General features: G+C 38.4%; 1 protein-coding gene and 1 long non-coding RNA gene across 2 annotated transcripts in view; both read left to right on the top strand.

Moving 5' to 3' along the window:
• LOC142150080 (uncharacterized) overlaps positions 1-25,064 on the top strand; it is a 493,307-nt gene that overhangs the window by 159,426 nt on the left and 308,817 nt on the right. The gene's annotated exons all lie outside the window — the stretch shown is intronic.
• KITLG (KIT ligand) overlaps positions 17,865-25,064 on the top strand; it is a 55,107-nt gene continuing 47,907 nt past the window's right edge. The window contains exon 1 of the mRNA XM_075209377.1: positions 17,865-18,077. Coding sequence (XP_075065478.1) covers positions 18,063-18,077 — 15 coding nt within the window. The 5' untranslated portion in view covers positions 17,865-18,062. The remainder of the gene's footprint in view (positions 18,078-25,064) is intronic.

Here is a 25,064-nt window from a genome sequence, read left to right as displayed (position 1 = left end):
TTTAGTAGAGAAGAGAAGAATAAATCCTTTCTTTTGTACATAATTAAGAAGATTTATTATCGCTTCTTAGCCTTTTGGCTAAGATCAGGGGCTAGATTTACTAAGCTGCGGGTTTGAAAAACTGGGAATGTTGCCTATAGCAACCAATCAGATTCTAGCTTTCATTTATTTAGTACCTTCTACAAAATGACAGCTAGAATCTGATTGGTTGCTATAGGCAACATCCCCAATTTTTTCAAACCCGCAGCTTAGTAAATCTAGCCCCAAGTGTAGTAAGAAGATTGACTATGAATATTAGTTGTTTATATGTTTGTAGATTTTTTTACATATTTATATTGGTTGTTAGTTAATACCCTAATACTCCTGAATTTGAATCTTCCACATGAAGTTTAATATATTTTGTATGAGAATTAATATTATCTAGAATTAATTACATATTATAAAATGTTATATCTGATTTATTTTACTTTATTGTATTGATCATTAGTATTGTTATTTCTGTTTAGAATATTTTTTTTTCGTTCTCAGGGATAATGTTAATAATTAAGTGCAGATTGGATTTCTATCCATTTTATAATTTATTTTTGTTCTTAGTTTAGTGTTTAAATATATGTTTGTACTGTATGCTGAGCTTCATGAATACCGTGTTAGTGTATTTGGTTTTATATTTTAGAATTTATTATAGATAATTTCTTTTACCTTATTAATTTTCCACACAGCTGCCTCCTCTATGAGGCTGGGTACACACTACAGAATTTTTTGACCAATGTGGTATCTATAACGATTTTACTAACGTCTAGAAAAAAAAGTCCCGATCAGCATGCCGACTCCTGTGTACACACTATGTTTTAAAAGATATTACCCTTGGATCTGTGCTCTTCAACTGTCATAAACATCAGCTGAAAAGATCATGACATAGCTGAACAATATTTATAGTTCTATATAGTCGACTATCTTTCATTGTCTAAGTGTACAGTCATGGCCAAAAGTTTTGAGTATGACACAAGTAATGGTTTCCACAAAGTTCACTGCTTCAGTGTTTTCAGACCTTTTTGTCAGACGTAGCTATGGTATACTGAAGTAAAATTACAAGCATTTCATCATAAGTGTCAAAGGCTTTTATTGACAATTATATTTAAATTTATGCAAAGAGACAATATTTGCAGTGTTGACCCTTCTTTGTGAAGACCTCTGCAATTCTACCTGGCATGATGTTAATCAACTTCTGGGTCACATACTGACTGATGGCCGCCCATTCTTGTCTAATCAATGCTTGGAGTTTGTCAGAATTTGTGGGTTTTTGTTTGTCCACCCGCCTCTTCAGGATTGACCACAAATTCTCAATGGGATTAAGGTCTGGGGAGATCCCTTTCCATAGACCCAAAATGTCGATGTTTTGAACCCCGAGCCAATTAGTTATCACTTTTGCCTTATGGAAAGGTGCTCCATCATGCTGGAAAAGATGTTTTGGTACCATTCTTTATTCATGACTATGTTCTTAGGCAAAATTGTCTGAGAAGCAACCCCACACATGAATCATCATCATCATCATCAGTTATTTATATAGCGTCAGCTCTGCTCTGACATCACTGAAACTTTTCAATTATGATAATATACGTCAGCTTCAGCTGGCTTACATTAACATGGTAAAAAGATGATAATTTTTTTTTATCAAACTTTAGTAAATAGCGATATTGAGCAGTGCACATACACTGTTATGGGGACTGCTCAGTAAAACGAAGAGATATGTAAAGAAGCAGATATCTATGATATCTGCTGCAATGCAGTGATAGCAAATAAGAATTTTGAGGTTAATCCCCAAAAACTGATGTTTTCGGGGATTGATCACACTTTTTAGTTTCATAAATAGGCCCCTAAATGTTCCAAAAACAAATGTATTCCAACGATACAGGAAAAACTCTTGTAGAGGTGTAAACCTCACCTTACATAGCATTGTAAATGCAGAGCTTTTTCTCCCCTATTCGGACGTTCCTTACCTCCCCACGAGGTGTGCGGGGGACGGCATGATGAATCTTGCCTTGATTGTCCAATACCGGAAGATGTGCATGCTGCACAGTGGTTCCTCTGTCTCCAACACTGTTTTGCTGTGAGTCAGCTGTTCCAGACGTGCAGCGCTGATGATAGAATATCTAGCAGGGAGAATAAAGTTCTTCTCATTCAGCTTGCACAATCGGATAAAGTGTAAATAAAGGTAGGGAATAGTAAATGTTGAAAAGTTCTAGTTAATCCAACGCGTTTCCCCCGGTAGGTGCAGGCTTTTTCAGGGATATGGTGAAATGAAGCTGATATGCTGTCTTGTCACTTATTTAACCCAAAGGATGTTATCAGTCAGACAATCCTGATGGACCACTGATAAAGATTGACAGTTCTTTAGGTTAAAGGAAGTGAATTTCATGTGTGAAAATAGTCCATTACAATTTTTCAATTCTTCTTTTAGGTGTATATTTATGTCAACTTGGAGTATGGCTAAATGGCATCAGGACAAAAATGTCAAAATGGTGAAGTCCTATAGCAAGCATAAATTAGGACTAGAAATATACACTGATATTATTAAGAGGTATATTAGCCTGAAATTAACCCTTCAATAATGTCTATAAAATTATAAATATAGAGTCTGGGTCCAAATATGTTATTTTATTAGATCAAAAAAATATAGAATAAATAGGCATGAATGTATAATAGTTATATGAGTGATTCCTGGAATGTTGAAATTTATAAATAGGGAGAGAAGTAATATTATCAAGAACCAATGAACGACAAAGATAACACTAAGTCTATATGTACCAAAAGGTGTAATGACTTATTTATCTTGTAGGAAAGTAAAAATTGGTACGGGTTGCAACTAAAGGTATTCTTAACCCAAAATCTGTACATAAAAAAAATATATGCTTTATACAGTTTGGAGGATAAGTATTTCCTGTGAATATATAATTGTATCACTAATAAATGTACCACAGAATTGCTGGCCCCTATCTAGGGGGGATAAGAAAAAAAAAAGTATATTTAATTCTGTTATAGAAATGTTCTCAAATCAAGGTTGAAACCTTTGGGGTGGATAGTATGTAGATATAGGCTAGGTTGAGTCCTTTGGGGTGGAGAGTATGTAGATATAGGCTAGGTTGAGTTCTTTGGGGTGGAGAGTGTGTAGATATAGGCTAGGTTCAGTCCTTTGGGGTGGAGAGTATGTAGATAAAGGCTAAATTGAGTCCTTTGGGGTGGAGAGTGTGTAGATAAAGTCTAGGTTGAGACCTTTGGGGTAGAGAGTGTGTAGATAAGTCTAAGTTGAGACATTTAGGGTGGAGACTGCATAGATAAGTCTAGGTTGAGACCTTTTGGGTGGAGACTGCATAGATAAGTCTAGGTTGAGACCTCTGGGGAGGAGAGTGTGTAGTTGAATATCTGGCTTCCGATTTGGGTCAAGAATATAAAGCTTTCTGTTTGTCTATTGACACGCTCTGGCTGGAACAGGATGTCATATGTTTTTTCTGTGTGCAGATCATAAATTAATTTTATATGTGTTCATAAGTACATATGTCATATTCACATCTTCATTAGCTTCACGCTATTATTTGTTACTTCACTAGGTGCCAAGGAGATTTTCCATATTTGCCTTTTTCTGATAAGGTTCATAGGGGGTCACCTTTAACCTTCTCCTTTCGGCAGCCTTCCCTCACACTATTTAGAAGGAAGGGAGCACAGGTAACCATAATGCATACTTCCAATTCCATATCCTTGTGTGTTTACTAGAAAGATAAAGGTATTTGACTGTGTTACTTCCTCAGTTAGCTTTTCAAATAAAGCACTTTGGGAACAGAAGTGACTGTGTGCATAATGATTTACTTTCTCTGCTGGAAAAAAATATTACATTCTATTTTAATATGACTATGTCCAAGATACTACATAGCCACCAGATGTGGTATACAGGTGACCATGGCCAGATCCACCATTCTAGAAGACAATACTGCAGGTACTTGTGCCTGAATTGGTGTAAATTTTCCATAAGCCTATTAATTTGGCTCTATAGGGTTTCATTTGCTGAGCAGTAAATGCGCAGCCTACACTGTAAAATCCAAATGTGTCAAAACAGTCTAAACACAGGAGGAATCTTGTCTTCACACTGGCTTATGTCATGTTCACAATACGCAGTGAGTATTGGGTTACCATATAATAGTCTCAACTAGTCTCAGCTCTTGTAATGGACATGCTTACTTGCATATAGTTACTAGGTTTTAGCTTTAAAATGGATATGAATACCAATATGCAATGAATGTGTCTATTATAAGACTCTCTGTACTTGCGAATACACTTTATTAATACAGTGTGTAGATTGTTTACAAATGAAACAAACCTAAAACACACACATACACACACACACACATATATATATATATATATATATATATATATATATACACACACACTGTTAACTGATTGAAACATCAATAATGTGTTTTCTAAAATGGGTTGGCTTTAAGATCATCTAGGTGTAGTTAGTTAATGTGTACTGTTGCTTTGAACTGGGATTTGCAATCCTCTGAGGTCTTGCCACTCCTGCTCCCTAAGAACCCAAGGAACAAATTAAAGATGCAACCTGTGCCTGCCAGTGGCATGGTAACATAGCTTACATCAACACCTTATAGAGACTTGTGTCTGGCTTCCCGGGTTCTGTTTGTATCACACTTCCAGGCTTGAGTGTCCATTCACTTTACCAGAGAACCAAGCTGGTGTCAGACAAATGACTTTATCTCCCTCTGTTCAGAAACTATGGATATATTTGTCTATAACCTTTTTTTGTACCATGGACCCCTTTAACTGTCTGTGGAAGCCTAGATGTTCGCGTAGCCTGCGCACGGATCAACACCAAATATGATATGAAAATATATGTGATATTTATTGGTGAAAAATTCACAGGTACTGCTAATACTACTGTGGTTTGTTGTCTGCATTCACCCCTTGGGGCCCATGGACTCCAGGTTACGAACTCCTTATCTATTATGTTTATTACTATGCATTAAGAGGATATTATTTCCTACAAAAAAAAACATATTATTTTCAATGCTACATTTGGCCATTGGAATTAGATTTGCTGTTAGACTCTCCATATCCCAGTCAGACATTTCACACATTGCTATATCACCATCAAAAATTGTACTCTCCCACAGAGTAATATTAGAACAATATTGTACCTAATGGTGAAAAATGATGTCATTATCCTCTGTTAGTATAATAGATCTTAAATTATACCAATTTCCTGAATTAGATACAATTAATATAAAATGTATGCAACATCTGGCAGTATGCTTGGCAGTAAAGGATGCTACTGTGTGAGTCGCTCTACTCCCCAGGCACGTCATATGAAAATGTACATGCACACAGTATGAAGACATATATACTTCTGTTTGCATGCACAAACATAAGGTAAGGCTCCCTTAATAAAACAGCTATAAGATCAAAATCCTAGAATTCATAAGTATAGTATTATTGTCCCTATACTGCAAATCTAGAGGCATCAGAAGTATGAATTCTAGAGAAAATAATGCATACTTAATTAAATAATTCCAATGACAAAAACAATGACAAAGAGAACATGTGATAGAGGGCATCATTTGGTTTCCATGCGTAACTGGCATCTTCTGACACAATACATACAACAAAATAGATTTTAAGCTCAAGTGAGCGGTGTCCACTCAATTTCTGTCCCAATTTTTTCTTCTACATTGTTTTCATGGTATCTTAAGTTTGTCTTTATGAATATCTATAGCAGCGGAGTAATTTGATATTGTATAAGATAATAAAGATAATAAACACTGAAATTAGCTATCTTAGTAGATTTGTGTTTACCAGGGATAGAGCTTTCTAGTTGTATGAGACTCCATATCTGTCAAAAGCGCTGCCTCTTTTGGACGTCCCACCCACACCAGCATAGGTCATTATTTTTTATTTATTTTGCTAAAACTTCCAGATTAGAACTTCCAAACTACACTTTTTATGTACAATAAGAAGTGTTTCTGGTTATTAAAGCCATTTTTCGAGCTTACACATATCACTTTCTCAGGGTCATGGTATATTCATGATTCTACCAGTATCTATAATGTTTAAAAGTAATAGCTCTATGTTTCATTAGACATATACAATGGCACTTTGTCTCATAAATCGCCACAGCAAATTGTATCTGGTACTGCAGGAAGCACTTCATCCATCAGATGGCTCTAAGTTAGATGCATAGTGGCGCCTTTATTCTACCTGTAAAGCTTCTTGTACATAAATTCTATGTTATTTCTAAAACAAATGCACCCTCTCTGGCTTGACCTGTTTAGTGAAATAATGATCTTGACTTGTATTGTATTGAACAGAAGCCCCAAAAATATGGCCATTTATATTGTGTGACATCTACTGAACATACTGTTTAAACTGTAAAGAATACACCATAGTGGGAGGATTTTTTCCCTCTACGAATCTTGAAATTGTTTTGTTTATTTTTGTCTATAATTCCTTATTTTGGGTGGTCAAGAGAAAAAGAAACATACATTGATACAACAAATCAGTGAGTCCAATGCTGTGTGTGTGGACCAGAATGCAACAAAGAAAAGGTGAATATGACCAATTTTAAGGAAATGGGGTGAAATGGGTGGGGGTTGGCAGGGTTGGGGTGGTTTAATGGTAATAGAAAGGTAACAGCATCTTTAATGACTTACATTAGACGAGTTAGAAGGTTTTCTAGCATTATTGGGTTTACAGAAGGTCGAGCTTCTTCATGGTGGAGAAAGGTTTGTGTGATGAGAGTCTTTTCACTGCGCATGGTAGAGGAAGGCAGCGCAGGGGAATGGCAGAGCCCTGCTCTCTGCAAAGAACCAAAGGCCTACTCTTAATTAAAATAAGTGATAAGTAATAACTTATTGCTTCCATGGCTGCTATGTGCCAAATCTTCTTTTTAAGTTTGGTAAAAGATGGGAAGAGTGTGTTCTTCCAGTTTTTAGCTAGTAAAGCTATAACTAGAATATGTGAAGATAGTTTTTTAGAAAACTTTTTGAGATCCTGCGGGTAACACAGCAGACATACCCATGGGTTTAATGCTACCGGGACTCAAATTATATATTAAAGCATCTGTGTATTTTGTCTCAAAGTGGACTATCACAAGGCCTGACAACCAGATGTGCCGCTTTGGCCGAAGTTTCTCAGCAATTGGCTAAAAAGGAAGAAAACATTCGGCTGAGTCTCACTGGGGTATAGAACCACCTGTAGTATACTTTTAGGAGGTTTTCTTTATCTTGGTTGAAATGGAGCTATTAGAAATTCCTCATATCCTCTGAGGTCTCCTCATCTGGTAAGGGGCTAAAGTTCCTCTCCCATTCTGCCTCATGTTTATTCTACATGGGCAGGATGCCATAAAATTGGGATATCATTCTCTTACATGTAAAATGGTGTCTGTGCATGTGTTCAAATGGTTTAAGGTCTTGGATAATATGGGCTAGGGGCAGGGCCGGACTGGGACTAAAAATCAGCCCTGGCATTTAAAGCACACGGGCCCACCTCTGTTGATGAGCAGGAAAAAAAACACGTGCCACAGCGCATTTGGTGCGCCGCCAAGAGCGTGGCTACATTATGTTGAGGGCGTGGTCAAAATGGTGCATTGATACATACATTATAATAAAACATTACATTTATCAGGCCCTCCCCATCCACATTACGTCACCCCCCCAGACACATTTTGACACCCCTAGCCCACTGTACTTATCTATGCTTCTAATGCTGCTGACATTCCTGTAGAGTGAGCAGGGAAGCTCTTAGTCTCACAAGATTAATAAATCTCATGAGACTTAGAGCTCCTCGGCTTGCTCTGCAGGCTGTGTCCTGCCCTGGACTGGAAGCACAGATTCCTCCTGCTGACCAGAACTGGATTAAGGCTCGGGGGGCCCGGGTACTTAAGTCAGGGGGGCTCCTATGATGTAATTTGGCTATTAGACACATTTTTGACAAATACACAGGCAATACTGTGTGCACTACTGTTAGGTGCACGCAGTTCTGCCTTAACAAGCAGTACAGTGTGAAGCAGGACATATCTCCCAACTGTTCTTGTAGTCAGACCAAATCCTGACTAAGCGGGACAGTCACCCACCAAATTCAGAACAGTTGGCAGACTGTCCTGGTCTCTCCTACCTGTCTTGACATTGTCACCACTTGTGGCTGCTGGTGTCTTTAGATCAGTTGCTGCTTGTCTGGATCCTGGCATGTTGGATGCCCTATTAAAAAAAAAAATTGAGTACATGAAATTTAGCCCCGGTGTTAAATCAATATAACACCCACGTTTTATAATTAGGCCTCACTGCAGCCCCAACATTAAAATACTAGTATTCACATTTGATAAATACATCAATTTCCCTCCAACTAGCCATGACATTAAATAGTATTCCAATTTAATAAATAAAACTATTTACCTCTCTCCAAACAACTCCAGCAAGAAATTAAATAGCATTTACGTTTAATAAATATATCCATTTCCCACAACCCCCCCAGGCATTAACTCATAATCACATTTAATAAATAGACCTCATTTTCCCCAAACAGCCCCACATTCAATTAATAGCTCCCAAACCACCCCAGCATTAAATTAAAAATCCAATCACTCCATCTTAAATTGTTAGGCCCCACTATTAAATAGCCCCACCATCACCTCACAAAAAAAATAGCACCCAATAATTAGCCCCTACCTGCAATTCACCATTAGATTAATAGCCTACCTCCCACATTATATTAAGACCCTCCCCCCTCACACATTATAGTCATACACCGGCCCCCACACACATACAGTAGTCATACCCTGTCACACACATACACACTCTATAGTCATACCCTGTCACACACAAAACATACTATAGTTACACTGTAACACACACATTCTAGTCATACACTGGCCCACACACACATACTATAGATCCCCTGTCGCACACATACTATAGATCCCCTGTCGCACACAAAACCTACCATAGATCCCCTGTCACACATACAAAATCTGTCATAGATCCCCTGTCACACTCACAAAATCTGTCATAGATCCCCTGTCACACTCACAAAACCTTTCATAGATCCCCTGTCACACTCACAAAATCTGTCATAGATCCCCTGTCACACTCACAAAACCTGTCATAGATCCCCTGTCACACTCACAAAACCTTTCATAGATCCCCTGTCACACTCACAAAACCTGTCATAGATCCCCTGTCACACTCACAAAACCTTTCATAGATCCCCTGTCACACTCACAAAATCTGTCATAGATCCCCTGTCACACTCACAAAACCTGTCATAGATCCCCTGTCACACTCACAAAACCTTTCATAGATCCCCTGTCACACTCACAAAACCTGTCATAGAACCCCTGTCACACTCACAAAACCTGTCATAGAACCCCTGTCACACTCACAAAACCTTTCATAGATCCCCTGTCACACTCACAAAACCTGTCATAGAACCCCTGTCACACTCACAAAACCTTTCATAGATCCCCTGTCACACTCACAAAATCTGTCATAGATCCCCTGTCACACTCACAAAACCTTTCATAGATCCCCTGTCACTCACAAAATCTGTCATAGATCCCCTGTCACACTCACAAAACCTGTCATAGATCCCCTGTCACACTCACAAAACCTGTCATAGATCCCCTGTCACACTCACAAAATCTGTCATAGATCCCCTGTCACACTCACAAAATCTGTCATAGATCCCCTGTACACAAACTACCCCCCCTTACCTTGTGCGCTCCGCGGCGCGCTCTGTAGTGTCTTCTATCACATGGGACGGCACTTATCACATGGTGCACGTCCCATGTGACAGTCTTCGGCAGATCCATTCATTTCATCGGAGGGGAGGAGGGGACGCGCGGCAATCAGTAAGTGTAGTGCTGGCCCCATTGCTCAGCGCACAGACTGTCATGCCGAATTCCGGCATGACAGTCTGTGCGCTGAGCAATGGGGTCGGCCAGCTAGCAAACGGCCCATCTGGCCATCGGCCCTTCTGGCATTTGCCAGAAGTGCCAGATGGCCAGTCCGGCCCTGGCTAGGGGTAATGAATGGAAGAAATACCATATTTGGAAGCATTCACATGGTGTTAGGGTATGTGAAGGCTACCTCTGTTAGAGATCAGCAAGGGGCAGCCACTGACCTTGTCTACAGAAGTCAATGGGAAACTTGAGATCATCTTGGATCCAGTTGTTAAATCTGCCAAGGATATCCCACTGCATGAAAGCAGGGTTTTTCTAAATATGAGTCATGGGGGAGATGATAGAAGTGGGGTTCAGTTTCAACAAATATGAGTCCCAGAGTTTGGTTGAGAATTTTCATATTTGGAGTAGTTTGTAAGCAGGTGATCTTTGCCTTTTATGTATGGTCCACAAGGGGGTTAGGTCAGACTAGCTTGTGCTTACTTTTTTACACAAATTTTTTTTATACAGATTAGAAATGGTGGTGGTTTTAGCTGTGAAAATTTCTTATGTAACTATTTTCATTTCAGTACTCAGGACTCCTGAGTGTTTAAAAGGCTGCTGATTTCTGATTTGTGAAAGTAAGTAGCCAATCAGCACAGGAGACATCTGTCAGTCTAAAGTATTTTGTACCTGAATGAAATCCTTGGAGCAACCTACAGCAAGCAGGAGGCTTGTGGTCTGTTGGCTAAGCTCTAAGGCTATTGGCAGCCATAGATACCATTACTTGTGAGATTTTTGGGAAAATGTGCCAAAAAGTGGCTCAAATATAGGTGCACACCTAGGGACCCATGGTTTTATACATGTATTTTTAGTTGCACCTAGGATATATGCAACATAAAATACAGCTTACAGGCGAGACAAGGAGTTCCAAACCTACACTCCACCCCAAAAATCAGTAACCAGCACAGTGATAAATCTGGGGCTGGTTAACTGCTAATGTAGTGGAACAACAAGCATAGAGTATTTAATAAAATTTTGACTTTACACTTAAACACTGGTACCCACCACCCTAGAGGATCTAGAAGATCCCCAGTGCTTTACAGTAGGGCAGTCTGGGGCCAGTTGTTCCAGAAGGGGTGGGCATATGTTTTTTGCAGGCTTGATTCCCCTAGGGATTTTAACCCTGTGCTGACCAGGCTTGGATTGGTTTTAACTTATAACAGTAGGGACCCACACCAGCTAGGAGTCTCTGTACTATATAGTGACCAGACTGGTCAAGCAAAGCCTGGTTCCAGTTCCCGATTTCGCATTGGACCCAAAGCTCATTAAAGGTAACCACCCCAGCCTATAGCACTAGTACTAGTTACTCATTTGTGAGAGGTACACCATTTTAGTTGCTTTCTTAAATATCACGTATCTTTACACAAAGGCTTAGGCATCCACAAATGATGCCCTTCCTAAGATGCCACATCTCCGACTGCATGCTCACTAACTTGAACTTGCACATGCACAACTCTAAATAAAGCTGCTCAGTATTTGTGTGCTACTTGCAAAAGCAGACACTATTTTTATACATGCATGCAAATAAATGCATTGGTACCCCTTGTATCACTACATAGCCCTGGTATACACTTGCACCCTTTGGTTGGATTTGCTCCTAACTGTAAATGAGGCACTTTGTTGAGACCAATGGCAATATATTTTTTGGAGCCTTAGAAATTATACTTAGTCAGGTTTGAATTCAAATAACATCCAGTAATACCGGTATCAGTTATCTTTAATTCGTAGCAGTAGAGTGTGTGATCACATGTTTTCAATAAGAACTTTACTTAAGTGACAAAAATGTTAGGAAAAGTAAAACAGGAAATATAGGAGTGAATAACTGAGTGAGTTACTTTCTCTTCAGCATATACTGTATTACCTTTGAAATTAAAGTAGACTTGAGTCAAAACAAGAACTAATGAAAAAAAAATGTAACTAAAAATTATTATTATTATTATTATTATTATTATTATTATTATCTTAGACTTATAAGGCGCCACAAAGGGTCCGCAGCACCGTACATTACATATACAGAAAGCAGAACCAAGACACAGCATGATACAAAAAATATATACAAACACAGGTGACAGGGTAAAGCAAATCAGATTATATCTGGGACAGGTAGTAAAAGGGATGGTAGAAATCAGTGAGAAGAAGGCCAAAGCTTAAGAAAACAGGGAAAACAGGGATAGGGAAGCAGGCCAAGAGGTACAGAGGGTGAAGGAACAGTAGAAGAAGTACACAAGGAAAGAGGGCCCTGCTCATGAGAGCTTACATCCTAAAGGGAAGGGGGGGACACAAATAGGGTGGTACTAACTGGGAGAGAGCCAGGACAATGAAGTTAGGAGGAGGACTGAAAGACTTGAAATGAACTCAGTCATTTGTTCCCTTTCATTAAATAGGCCAAAGTCTATGATTCTAGTTTTTCTCTAAATGTGGACTAGACATATTTTACTTGGTCTCTAGTGTATGTCCTATCACCCTTTGCATTCTTTAACAGTAGCAAAGTCTAAGGATATGAAATATCTGTTTGACATCTCCATGGAAGGAGGGTCTTTAAACACAAAGCATTTAAAGGTAATATTATAAAGTGCTTCAGATTTTTGGGCCAGTGGACAGCTTTATTTTGGCCACAAAAATACCTGGACTAGAATGTCACCTTAGAGTGGGCTTTATCCACTATTTTTCAACTAATTTCAACAATGTGTTTGAAACTTCTCTAGATTAAATCCAATGTATCTGTCATGTTAAAATAATAAGTATGAAGAGTACAGCTGCTATGTTAATTTCCTGAGTTACATAATAGTCAAATGAGAATGAAATAGTAGTATACTGGGAGAAGAAAGGAAAGGGGGAATTAGAGGGGAAGTCCAAATGCGAGAGCAAGCAGTGTAGACAAAACTGTGCATACCAATATGATTTGCATAGTATATTTAGCATCATAATTGCCCCACACAGTCACACAGTCATTAAACCAGGGCATCGAGTTATTATCTGATAGCTTTGAAATTAGCTGCCTTAACCACTGAGCAAGTTCTTCCTTTAAAAAGTAAGGCATGACTATGTATCTGGTTCAGAGCAGATGTCATTATTTCATGTCTTAATCTGTTACATAAAGGTTAAGTACATCCGTGTGATAATTAACTTTCTCCTAGTGGATATTTTAACGTTTTCGGAAACCATAGTTTCCATTAAACATAACCTGTAATTACTTATGATGCAAATTCTTATGATTGGACCATTGCTATGACAATTAAAACACACATTTTCCATAGACTAAAGCAAAGAATAACTGATGGATATTGCAGTTTAATAGAAGATAGCACCATAATTAGTGCATAATTAGGAAGAGTAGAAATGCCCTCTACAGAAGAAGAGTAACTTCCGATCATAGCTATTGAGCACTTGAGCTATGTTTTTTATTTCCAAATAATTGATTTTTGTTGACACAGATTTAAAATGAATGCTTGGTAGTTATAATGCAAAAAAATTAAAAACTGTTTAATTGCATTAATTTGTTGCAAGCAATTGTAAGTTATATAATTGTAGCATAGTACCTCTAGTATTTCCAAGAGAAATGTTAAACCCAGCAGCCACAAATACTAAGTAATAGGATCACAGTCAAATTGGGTCACACACATTGCTACCAATGTCACTGGGGCCTGTTAGTGCAGTTGGAAGATGACCACACACAGTGATTGTGCATGATGCCTAGTATTGATCAGATTGAGTTTAATCACATTATTATAGGGAGGAGTATCCATTTTGGGGCAACACATATTGTGATATTGGACCAAGTTACTGATATCACTATTGAAATCTCAGCTTTAAAGCCAGATAAAATGCCCCTTAATATGGCTGCATATTGATTTATCTAGGCAGGAATAATGTGGTTAATATAAATGTGTATTTAGATACCAAGACCAGATTGCTATGAATGCAATTAGTGGGTGGAAGTGGTTGCTTTTGTTTCAGATCGAGCAGACCTTGGTGATTCACCCTAATTTAAGACTGAGCTTTGAGTGACCAAGGGCCCCATTGAGAGTTTGATATGGGATACCGGCCATGCTTTTGCTACATATTAATAAAACATACATGATGCTACACCATAATTCTTTTCTGCAAATTATTTTTGTTTATATACATGAAAAAATTAACATAATGATGCTGATCTTAATAACCTGTCATCTCTCTCAATTTAAACAGTCATATCCAAATACTTTATCAGAAACTTTATCAAATCAGACTGTTCAATTTCAATACATATTACAAAACCTATTACACTGCAGATGTCTTACTTGCGCAGACTCTTACTATATTTAAAGGGAAAATATACCATTAATAAATTAATTATTCTACACAGATGTTTAACTATTTTTAAATTTGTGGGGAATTTTTTTTCTGGGAGATAGGCAGAGAGCTGATCTATCGCTCAGTCATCACTAACTGCCGCCTGCATCTTCCTAGCAAACAGGAAGTGGAACATACTAAGGGGTATATCATTATCATCATCACCATTTATTTATATAGCACCACTAATTCCGCAGCGCTGCAAAGAGAACTCACCCACATCAGTCCCTGCCCCATTGGAGCTTACAGTCTAAGGGGCATATTTAAGATTGCACGGTAGTGCACCATCGTGCACTTACCGTGGAAATCAAGTCCCGATGTGTCCTCCGCAAATTTATTAAAGGTGCTTTGCATTCCTCTTCGTTTTTGCGAGCAGTCACCATTCAACAGTATGGTGACTGCTCTGGCCGCAATCTAACAAGTCCCGAATTTATTTATTTTTTCGGAAACTATCATAATTGAAAAAATCCAATGCTGTCAGCTCTGCTCCGAAGAGCAGAGCTGGACAGCGCATGTGTGGAGGGATCACATGATCCCTCCCTGTCACTCACAGCTCTCTCTCTGCAATGATAGTTACAGAGACAGATCTTTGTGCGCATGTGCAGTTCTTCAAACTGCACATGCGCAATTGAAGAATGAAAAGGAGTGAAGATGACCAGTAGGAGATCCTGAGACAGCGCGTCCCGAAGAGGCGGGGTAAGTATGATTTTTTTTATCACAGAAACAGCAGTTTTTCGGAACTGCTGTTTCTGTGATACGTTTTTCATAAATTTGAGAAATAGTTCAATCCTTATCCATGCGATAAGGATTGATAACTATTTCTCACTTTTGCCGATGAATGATAAATGTGCCCCTATATTCCCTAACACACACACAGACAGAGACAGACAGACTAGGGTCAATTTGTTAGTAGCCAATTAATCTACCAGTATGTTTTTGGAGTGTGGGAGGAAACCAGAGCACCTGGAGGAAACCCACGCAAACACGGGAAGAACATATAAACTCCTCACAGATGAGGCCATGGTTGGGAATTGAACTCATGATCCCAAGCGCTGTAATGCAGAAGTGCTGACCACTACGCCGGTATATTTACTAAACTGCAGATTTGGAAAAGTGGAGATGTTGACTATAGCAACCAATCAGGTTCTAGCTGTTATTTTGTAGAATGTACTAAAGAAATGACAACTAGAAACTGATTGGTTACTATAGGCAACATCTCCACTTTCTCAAAACCGCAGTTTAGTAAATATACCCCTAGGTATTTAAAGACTTTTCCCATCAAGTACTGCAGCGCTATGTTAAATGCTTGCTCCACCCAAAACTAAACATTTAGTTTTTTGTGGAATTACATGACCTAAAATAAAATACAAAGTTTTATTTCCCAGAGCTAGACCCCCCATCGAAGCAGGAGTAGATGACTCTTGCTCAGACCATTTCACATATCAGGGAACGAGACAAATCTTAAAAAAAGAACACTAAATGCCAGTAATAAAAACTTTGTATTTTATTTTATGAAACATAATTCTACCAAAAATACATTTTATAAGTCCAAAAAAACAACCACCTCAACTCACACCTCAAAGTCATGCAGCAGATGGTATACACACTAGTGAAGTAGAGTGGTTGATAAATAGCATTCAGTAAATATCATGTTTAGAGACAGAATTTGTAAGAGTACATTTATAACCAGTCATCTATATTTTGTACCTAAAAAGGAGAAATGTGATGCAGGAAAGATGCAAAGATGAGTGGAACAAATGGACACATTGTAATGGGAGGTAGGTCGTTTTAAAAAAAAATTAAGTGTAAAGTAAATTGTTACCATAGATTGTTTGAGCTGAAGCACCAGAACTCTCTCATAAGCCTACACCGAGAAAAGGCATCCCATTAAAACCAGGTCCAATTACCACCACATCCCAGGTAATCGAAAACTCAGGGTGTTTTATGTTGTGGCTCTGTGTATTATCCCATAATCAGGAGCACCTTCATATATGTGTAGACCCCACATCCCTTGTCCTACATCAATCTTTCTGCATTAGACACAGGATTCCTCATATCCAGTATTATGCCCTTGCGCTCTCGTGGGCAACCAGTTCCACCAAGCATAAGAAGCAAATTGACACCTATTAAGACCACCATGCATATGTGTAATAAAATAGATAAACGTTAAAAGTGATACAATGACACACAAACAAGCACATGACATGAAAAGCAAGCTGAAAGCTTTTGCTTCTGCATGTTTCCATGTTTGTAAACACCCACACTGACTTATCAATAAATAAATAAACTGCCCTGTTATCAGTAATGTACACAGGTCACAATAAGATGGCAAAACTGGTGTATATCAGCATAAAGCACTAAGACATGATATTCATGTGTATATGTATAATATATATATATGTATAATGTCTCATATATGAAATCTTAAAATACTTTAATTTTGTTTAGTTTTCATTCAATTAAGTGGGCGTAAATGAAGGAAATGAAGATACATTGTAAATCACAATTGTTTAACAATGGTACTAATAAAGAGTCATATGAATTATTGTCATCTTTTATCGATATAGCTCTAGCAAATTATCTAGTGTTTAACCATTGCAAATCTGCAGCTACTTATTCAAAATGCTCAAAATGCTCTCTATGCCCAATTTGCCACCTTATTGCATTCCCAAAACAGCGTTGGGCCAGGCAAAAGACAGATGTTTTATATGTAACTGACCACCCTGTGTTGATACCCACTGTCAAATTGCTGGCCCAACAACATTTAACACTTGCAAATCTGCAGCTACTTATTCAAAATGCTCAAAATGCTATCTGTGCTCACTTTGCCACCTGATTACATGCCAATAACAGCATTGGGCCAGGCAAAAGACAGATGTTTTATATGTAACTGACCACCCTGTGTTGATTCCCACTGTCAAATTGCTGGCCCAACAACATTTAACCCTTGAAAAACTACAGCTTCTTATTCAAAATGCTCTCTGTGCCCACTTTGCCACCTGATTGCATGCCCAAAACAGCATTTGGCCAGGCAAAAGACAGATATTTTCTATGTAACTGACCACCCTGTGTTGATTCCCACTGTCAAATTGCTAGCCCAACGGCATTTAACCCTTGAAAAACTGCAGCTACTTATTCAAAATTATAAAATATGGTGGCTTTGCCCCCTGATTTCATGCCCATATCGTTGTTGGGTCAGGCAAAATACTAATGCATTTTGTATAAGAGACCCCCTGTAGTGTGAATTGGATGTGAAATCAGTGATCCCAATTGACTTAATCCTTTACAAATAAGCTTTTCTGAATAAGAAGCTGGAGCATGAATAAGAAACGAATAAGAAGCTGGCCGAATAAGAAGCTAACTTCAGCCTCGTATATATGTACTCGTCCCATACTATACAGCTCACTAACTGGAGACCAGCTGTCTGAGATTCGAATGTGTTAACAAATCCCTATAAGAGAGAAGCAGGCGTGGCAGGAGCCTCTAGCTGCAGAAGGGGGAAGTCTCCTATATAACTAGTGATCAGGATCAGAGTGCACAATCCGAGAAACTGTCTATGAGAGAGGCTTACGCGGAGATTACAGGAGAAGCAGCAAAGTGATTCAGTTATTATCACTACTGTACAAGAAAACCCAATGCACGGATTAGCTCAAATATGCTGGGGCTTCACAACAGCTAAAGGGATATTATACAAGCTACCTGAACTGGATTGCTGCATCCTTTCCTTATGAAGAAGACAAAAGTAAGTAGCTGGGAATTACTATGACAAACACAGATATGTCAGAGATCCCGGTCGTACATGGAGCGATCTCTGCACCACAATCAATCAGTGGAGCTTTGAGCTGGGATGTATGGACATGCGTTTTTGCGCCCGCTGATTTTTCACATGTACAGGTTATTTCTCCTGTAAGTATGTCATTCCTTATTAGGAGAAAACGTGGTGCAGAATATGTTCTGCAACAAGCCTATAGGTCGCGAGTTAAGTTAAACTAAAGTGCTCCTTATTACCTGCATGTTAGGACAGCCTGTGCAGCCAGAATTGTGCTTTTGGGAGACTCCTGGATGCGCAGCTGGATCTGGAAAGGGCAGTGGAGTGAAAGTAAGACCCCTTTCTGCACCTGAAGTTAGGTGTCCAGCCAGAAGCTGGACTGGCAAAAAAAAAAAAACACGGGGTGCTCAAGATTACTGATACAGTGCAGTGTCTGGCTGGATATCTCAGCAAGGAAATAAAAGCAGGGGACTCGATTCTTTTTTCAAGGAACAACTGTCATGTTGCTATTTGCTAAATTCTGCTATTGTTCGTTTGAGATATATTTGGCTCTTATCCTGCTGAGAATTGTTCTTGCAACACAGGCTTTTAGTTGTAAATCCTTGATTGTGAAAGATCTGGGAAGGCAATAATACTGTATGGTCTACAAATATTTGGAGAGTTTGCAGTGTACATTGGCTGTCCCATATTTACTGGAAAAGCAGTGTGCCCTGCAGCTTCCAATGCATAATGCACATATTTCTAGATTTATTAAGACGCTGCTTTAAGGTGTTAACAGCCCAATATGCCTTGTGGCTTTCTCTGTATTTTTTAATCATTATGACAGTCGTTTTCAAGAATGTCAAAATTGTGAGATTTTACACCAAGAGGTCAATCATGTTTCATTTCCTGGGTGTTTCTGTGTTATGTAAACCAGTGTTTTTGATAAGATTACAATTGCATTAAATATATGAATGCATTATATTAATAAATATGTAGGTTGGCCGTAGCACTGTACTTGTGTAATGACAATGTGCAACCATTGACTCGAAGGGAACACATTTTAATCACTTGTCAGAGAATCGCCCAATTAATGTTTTTTTCCTCTGTTTCGTGATCTGACACCACTCTGTAACCGTTATCCTTGTCTTCAGGGTTTTAGTAAATGTATGAGCTCAACATTAATTACCTAGTACTTCTATCCACCAGATTATAACAAGAATCAGAATGCATATGATCTCAAATAAAATCGCTGTTAATGAATATAGCTAGTTTTATAAACACATTCAAGTGTGAATTTACACCTTTATACAATGCACATTAGTAATATATCAATTCCAAAATATTATTGAATGCAGTGATGTATTGGCACAGTTACTGTTAGCAGTATTCCTAGGTTTACATTTTTCCACTTGCATGGTGGATAGGTCTAGTAGTGGCATTGATTTAGTGTCTGGCTGATGTTTACTGTAATTTCTGTCAATATTTAGTTGAAAGCCCTGTCTGATGATTGCTTGCACTTTGAATTAAACTATCCTTAAGGCCATTCCAGTAAAAAACAAACAAAAGAAAACAAGGGCATAGGTATTTTATTAAATAAACAACACAATACCAGTGTTTCAAAGGTCTGTAGTATGTTTGAGTATCATTTATAGTTTTATATTTGTTAACTGATAACTTTGTGTACAGCATTGTCAGTAAATTAGTCTCTTCCTGCAGATTCCAAATTCAGGAGTGGATTGTATACACTCATTAATAGACCTTGCCAGTAATCAGTTACATGATTTTATTAGACTTCTACAAGCTTTAGAGTAAGATTACTTTGAAGTTGGGTAGGACTAAAGGTTGCAAGTACATATGAAACTCAACAACTTTGCCAGGGTTACCATCAAAGCTGGAATGTGCCAGAGGTGAGAGGTACAATTTACCTCCGGTCTATAATGACTAAAATTATCTTGGTCCCACATCTGGTGAGTGACCTTATGTGCACAACAACTTAAAATGTTTAGTCCAGCTTGTTTGAGGCCAAATACATTATCAGTTATCAAATCCTTAAGTCCCATCCGTAACCCTGAAGAAGATAAACGAAATCCATTGAAAAAGTACCACTGACATAGTTTATTTGTAGAGCAAGTTTAGTCATGGTATCTGTTAATGAACTACAAGTCCCAGAAGCTCTGCCAGACTTATACACAACTGTCATTCTGTCAGTTTCCAAAGCTGACATTTCTTATGGAAATAGATTTGTTCTCTGATTAAGGAGCAGCTTACGTAACATTTCCTGCCAACTATTCTTATGATGGAGACGATCAACATCTGTGTATTCTGGAGAGAGAGCACCAGGGTGTGGTATTAAACAGGAAAATAAATGTCAAAATGGCTCTTTGAATAATTTTAAGCTAAAATAACTTATTTTTAAGTGTGTTTTGTCTCTTGCCCAATCCATTTGTTTGTTCGAGTTCAATAAACAGGCCCCTCCCATTTTTGCTACATCATTTTCTATAGCGCTTTAAAATAGACTGTATAACAGCACTAGAAAAGGCAAAGCATACCTGTATACCATTATATTTTCAACTTGTTTGTACTTGCTAATGAACTTGGAAATTAGTTCAGCTCAATAATTGTATAATAAGCACATGTTATATCTCCCTAAGTTAGCTTGATATTGTACAGGTTGCCGCCATTTGTCAGATTTAGTTACCAAAATAGAGATAATTTACCCACTGTAAACTGTGAGCACTTAATCTTCCAGAAAACCAAGAACTTTTTCCATCACTCGGCTTTTGGCTTTCTTGCAACCATTAAGTTTAAACTCACAAACATGACCTGTTATGCATAGATACGTGCTGAGAATACATTCTGCATGTAAAATGTTTAGTCTTACTGTCAGTCTTTAACACAGGTATCTGCTACGCCATGTGCAAGCTTAGGAGAAGATTAGTGTATCATAGGCAAAATCCCTGAGTCTGTGGGACAAACCAGAACCATAATTCTTTTGTAGACATTTATACTTGTAGCTACTGCGGTTCATTAGCTGGTAATGTTAAGTATACTGTACTCTACAGCAGAGCTGTGCTAGTACAGGTCCCAGAATCTGTTTTTGGAGGTCTCCTAACTGTCAGATATGCAATAATAATAAATAATGTAGGGAATCACCTTGTTTGGGGTTCCAGAACAATGGCAGACTGACACCTAGGGTTCCAGAAAAATGCAATACTGATACTTGTGGTATCTGCTAAAAAAAAGGTTGAGCAACACTGCTCTGCAGTGCCCACACATTTGAAGTGAAACAGACAGATTTTTGCAAGTAAGAAATGTTCAATTTGTATTTGCCACTGTTATGTTATTAAATCAAGTAGCGAATGCTTTAGTTCCATGGCAGTCTGCTTTTATAAAGCTCAATGATCAGTCTACCCCAGTTATAGGCAACCTATCAGATTTCATTACCCTTAATTTGCAAAATTAAAAAATAGCCCCAAAATGGCCACAGAACCCCCATAACCTAGTCCAAAATGCCCCCACGTGCCTCTCACATGCTCCAAAATTCCGCCACTTGCCACAAAATGCCTCCACAAGCACTCAAATCCCTACTTGCCCAAAAAATCCCCACCACATGCCCTCAGATATCATATGTGCTTAAAACTCCCCGACACGCCATTGAGACCTCTCCACATGCCACACAGTCCACCACACATGCCATTGAGAGCTCTCCACATGCTATGGAGACCTCGCCACATGTCTCTCAGATCTCCCCACCTACCCTCATATGCCACCCAGACCTCTACACGTGCTCCTAATAAATCCCCATATGTCCTTGAGCCCACCCCAAATTCCATCCACATACCACTCTGGTCTTCCCACATGCAACTTAGACCTTCCCAAATGCCATTCAAACTTCTCCACTCACCAGCTAATCTAGTACCAAGTTAAAATACCTAACTTTAGTCCAGAGCCTGTAACTCGCAGGGGAAGGAGGGAGAACACATGCAGTGCAGAATGCAATGCAGCGCAGAACACTCCTCTCTGCTCCTCCGATTGGATTTGCTGCATGACCTCCGTACATTGTGTAGAGGAAATCACGTCACGCACAATCCACTTTGACTTAAACTTTGCTTACTTATAAAGCAGAAGATCAGACCGAACGGGGAGTTCAGTCTTAGTCTCTGCTTTATAAGAAAGTAGAGTCCTAGTCAGAACCGAGCACAGAGCTGGGGGCCACAGGTGAAGTCTCAATGGACCTGTTACCCACAACTGGTTTACACAGATGTGGACCACATTTGTTTTACAATGTGATGTTTTACGATTTTGCCTTTTATATGACACTGGGGGCATAGTTTTGTTTGAGTGCAACACAATTTACTGATAGTCATATGAAATAAAAGGTATTAAGCTGGGTATACACCTATGCAATCTTACTTCAGATCCAATTTCTGTAACGATTGTACCAGCGATTGAAAGTCCCAATAAGCATGTAAATTCATGCGTATACAGCTCTACAATTTACCATCAGATCTGCGATCTCATAACCATCTGCTGAAAAGATTGTGACTCTGTACAAACTCTACAGATATCTGCCTATGCTGCTGGTTGTGAGTAGGTCCACATTTGAGCGACATCGTTGATCGTGATATTTAGGAAGTTTATAAAGCCAAATCAAAAGATGCGATGTGTTTTGGCACGATGAAACATGATCCTGGGAGTGTACAATATCTCTTGCAATATCTGAACAAATGGTTGTGAATCGTGTGATCTACACAATAATTGCATAGATGTGTACCCAGCGTGTGACTTACACTACTTTATGAAACAAGAAGCTCCTGTGTCTATAGCAACTATCTTAATTGGTGAGCTGTCAGATCAAGTATTCAATGAGAAGAGGTCATACTCTTTAGATAAATTTTAGTCCAGGAAACATTTGTGAAAATGCCTCATGTTGTACTGGAACGTAATAATCTGGTAATAGTTATTTAAAATGTGCAAGTGTAGGCAGAGCTACGGTACATTCAGAGAGCTCATCTGGTGTCTTAATACGATCTCATAATGAGAGTTGTCCATGTGATAACATCTAAAGTAGATAATTGAGCTTAAAATGCTCACTGACTCCATTCATCCATACCTTCTTTTGAATTTGCTAGTGTATTTAATTCTACTCTGCTTTCACTATTTTACATCTGTGGACTTTTACTCTGTTTAATACTACAGAAAATCTTGCTGCAATTGTGATACTGTTTGTGGCGGGAGTACATTATACTGTGGTTATTTATGAGACAACTTTTGGCCAAGTTGAATGTTATGAATTACAGTTTTGCTATTAGGACAAAGGGGTGAGGCTTTAAGTTGGTGTTGTTACAAAACTTGCAAAGTTTGGTAAATTCAGCATTTACCAACACGTAGTCAAATTCTGAGTACACTGGTAAAACAAGTTTTTATTTTTGTATTCTGGTTTCTGAATTAAAATGAGGGCTTTCCTTTGCTGCTCATTGAATGCTGGCCCTAGGTTGTGGTTTCCCCCAGGCCTATATTGTTATGCACCCTGTCTTTCTGGAATCAAGACTTTCAACTCTTCGGAATAAGATTCTTATCAACTCTGAGGGATATATTTACTAAACTGTGGGATTGAAAAAGTAGAGATGTTGCCTATAGCAACCAATCAGATTCTAGCTGTCATTTTGTAAAATGTAGTAAATAAATGATAACTAGGGGCCTGATTCATTAAGGATCTTAACTTAAGAAACTTCTTATTTCAATCTCCTGGACAAAACCATGTTACAATGCAAGGGGTGAAAATTAGTATTCTGTTTTGCACATAAGTTAAATACTGACTGTTTTTTTCATGTAGCACACAAATATCAACTTTAAATTTCAGTGTACAATTAAGCTATCAAGTATTTGAAATAAGCAGTTTCTTAAGTTAAGATCCTTAATGAATCAGGCCCTAGAATCTAATTGGTTGCTATAGACAACATCCACATTTTTTTAATCCTGCAGTTTAGTAAATATACCCCTAAGTGTTTAATTAGTTAGCCAATATTTACGCATGTGCTGAATGTTACTTCCTTTCGCTTTCCCAAATGTATATTTATTTATTTGTGATAGAGATGAGTGAATTTGTGTGGGTATCATGTGGCAGGACAGGTTGTTTTGCAGTGTGCCAGTGATACAGGGGCTCATGTATTTAGTGTCTGGTGTATAATGCGCTTTTTTACATTTGTGCACAAAGCACTTGTTTCGAAAATAGTGGTGTGCATGCTCAGATCTAAAAAATGTCTTATATGTCAGAAGCACAATTTGCGCTCAACTTGACAAAAGCCCCAACAATCTTTATGTTCTGATTTTGCCTGGCCATTCCATTGTGCATTCCACATTTTACATTTATATCTCAGACAAGTATGGTTAATTTATTCTGCTCTGTGGTGTGGGTGGAGTAAGAGGCACAGTGGTAACAAAAAAACGATAAAGAAATTCCGGGTGGAGCACAAATGCTAGAGGAAATTACGCACAGAACATTTAAGGCCAAGTTCCGTGTGAAATTCATAAGGAGACAAATATTTTGTGGAATGGTTTTGAAAATATCACTCATCTCTGTTTTGTGAGGCATCAACATTGCTGAAGGCAAGCTACCCTGTTTATTCTTTATAATGCTAGTGTGGACAATGAAAGAATGTAGATCATTTTTAGATGAAATATAAAACTCATTTGTGAATACAGCTCCTTTAGTCCACATTTATTGTTCAAGCAATAAGAGTAAGGGGCATGGTCAAAGGATGTACTGATGCTTAACCCAAAGGAAAGGTATCAGGTATCTATAACCTGAAGTCCCAGCTTCCTACACTTACAAGAAAAGCACAATGCAGCCATATTAACACAATGAAAGTCCTACGTTGGCATCTATGTGTTGACAGTTATGACGAGACATGGAAGTGGGGGTCGTTAAAATGAGACCATTATGACTTTTTGTTCATCCTTATAATATTTATTTTA

This window comes from Mixophyes fleayi, chromosome 4 (genome assembly GCF_038048845.1).
Source record: "Mixophyes fleayi isolate aMixFle1 chromosome 4, aMixFle1.hap1, whole genome shotgun sequence".
NCBI classification, from domain to species: Eukaryota; Metazoa; Chordata; class Amphibia; order Anura; family Limnodynastidae; genus Mixophyes; species Mixophyes fleayi.
This window is presented reverse-complemented; position numbering and strand designations above follow the sequence as displayed.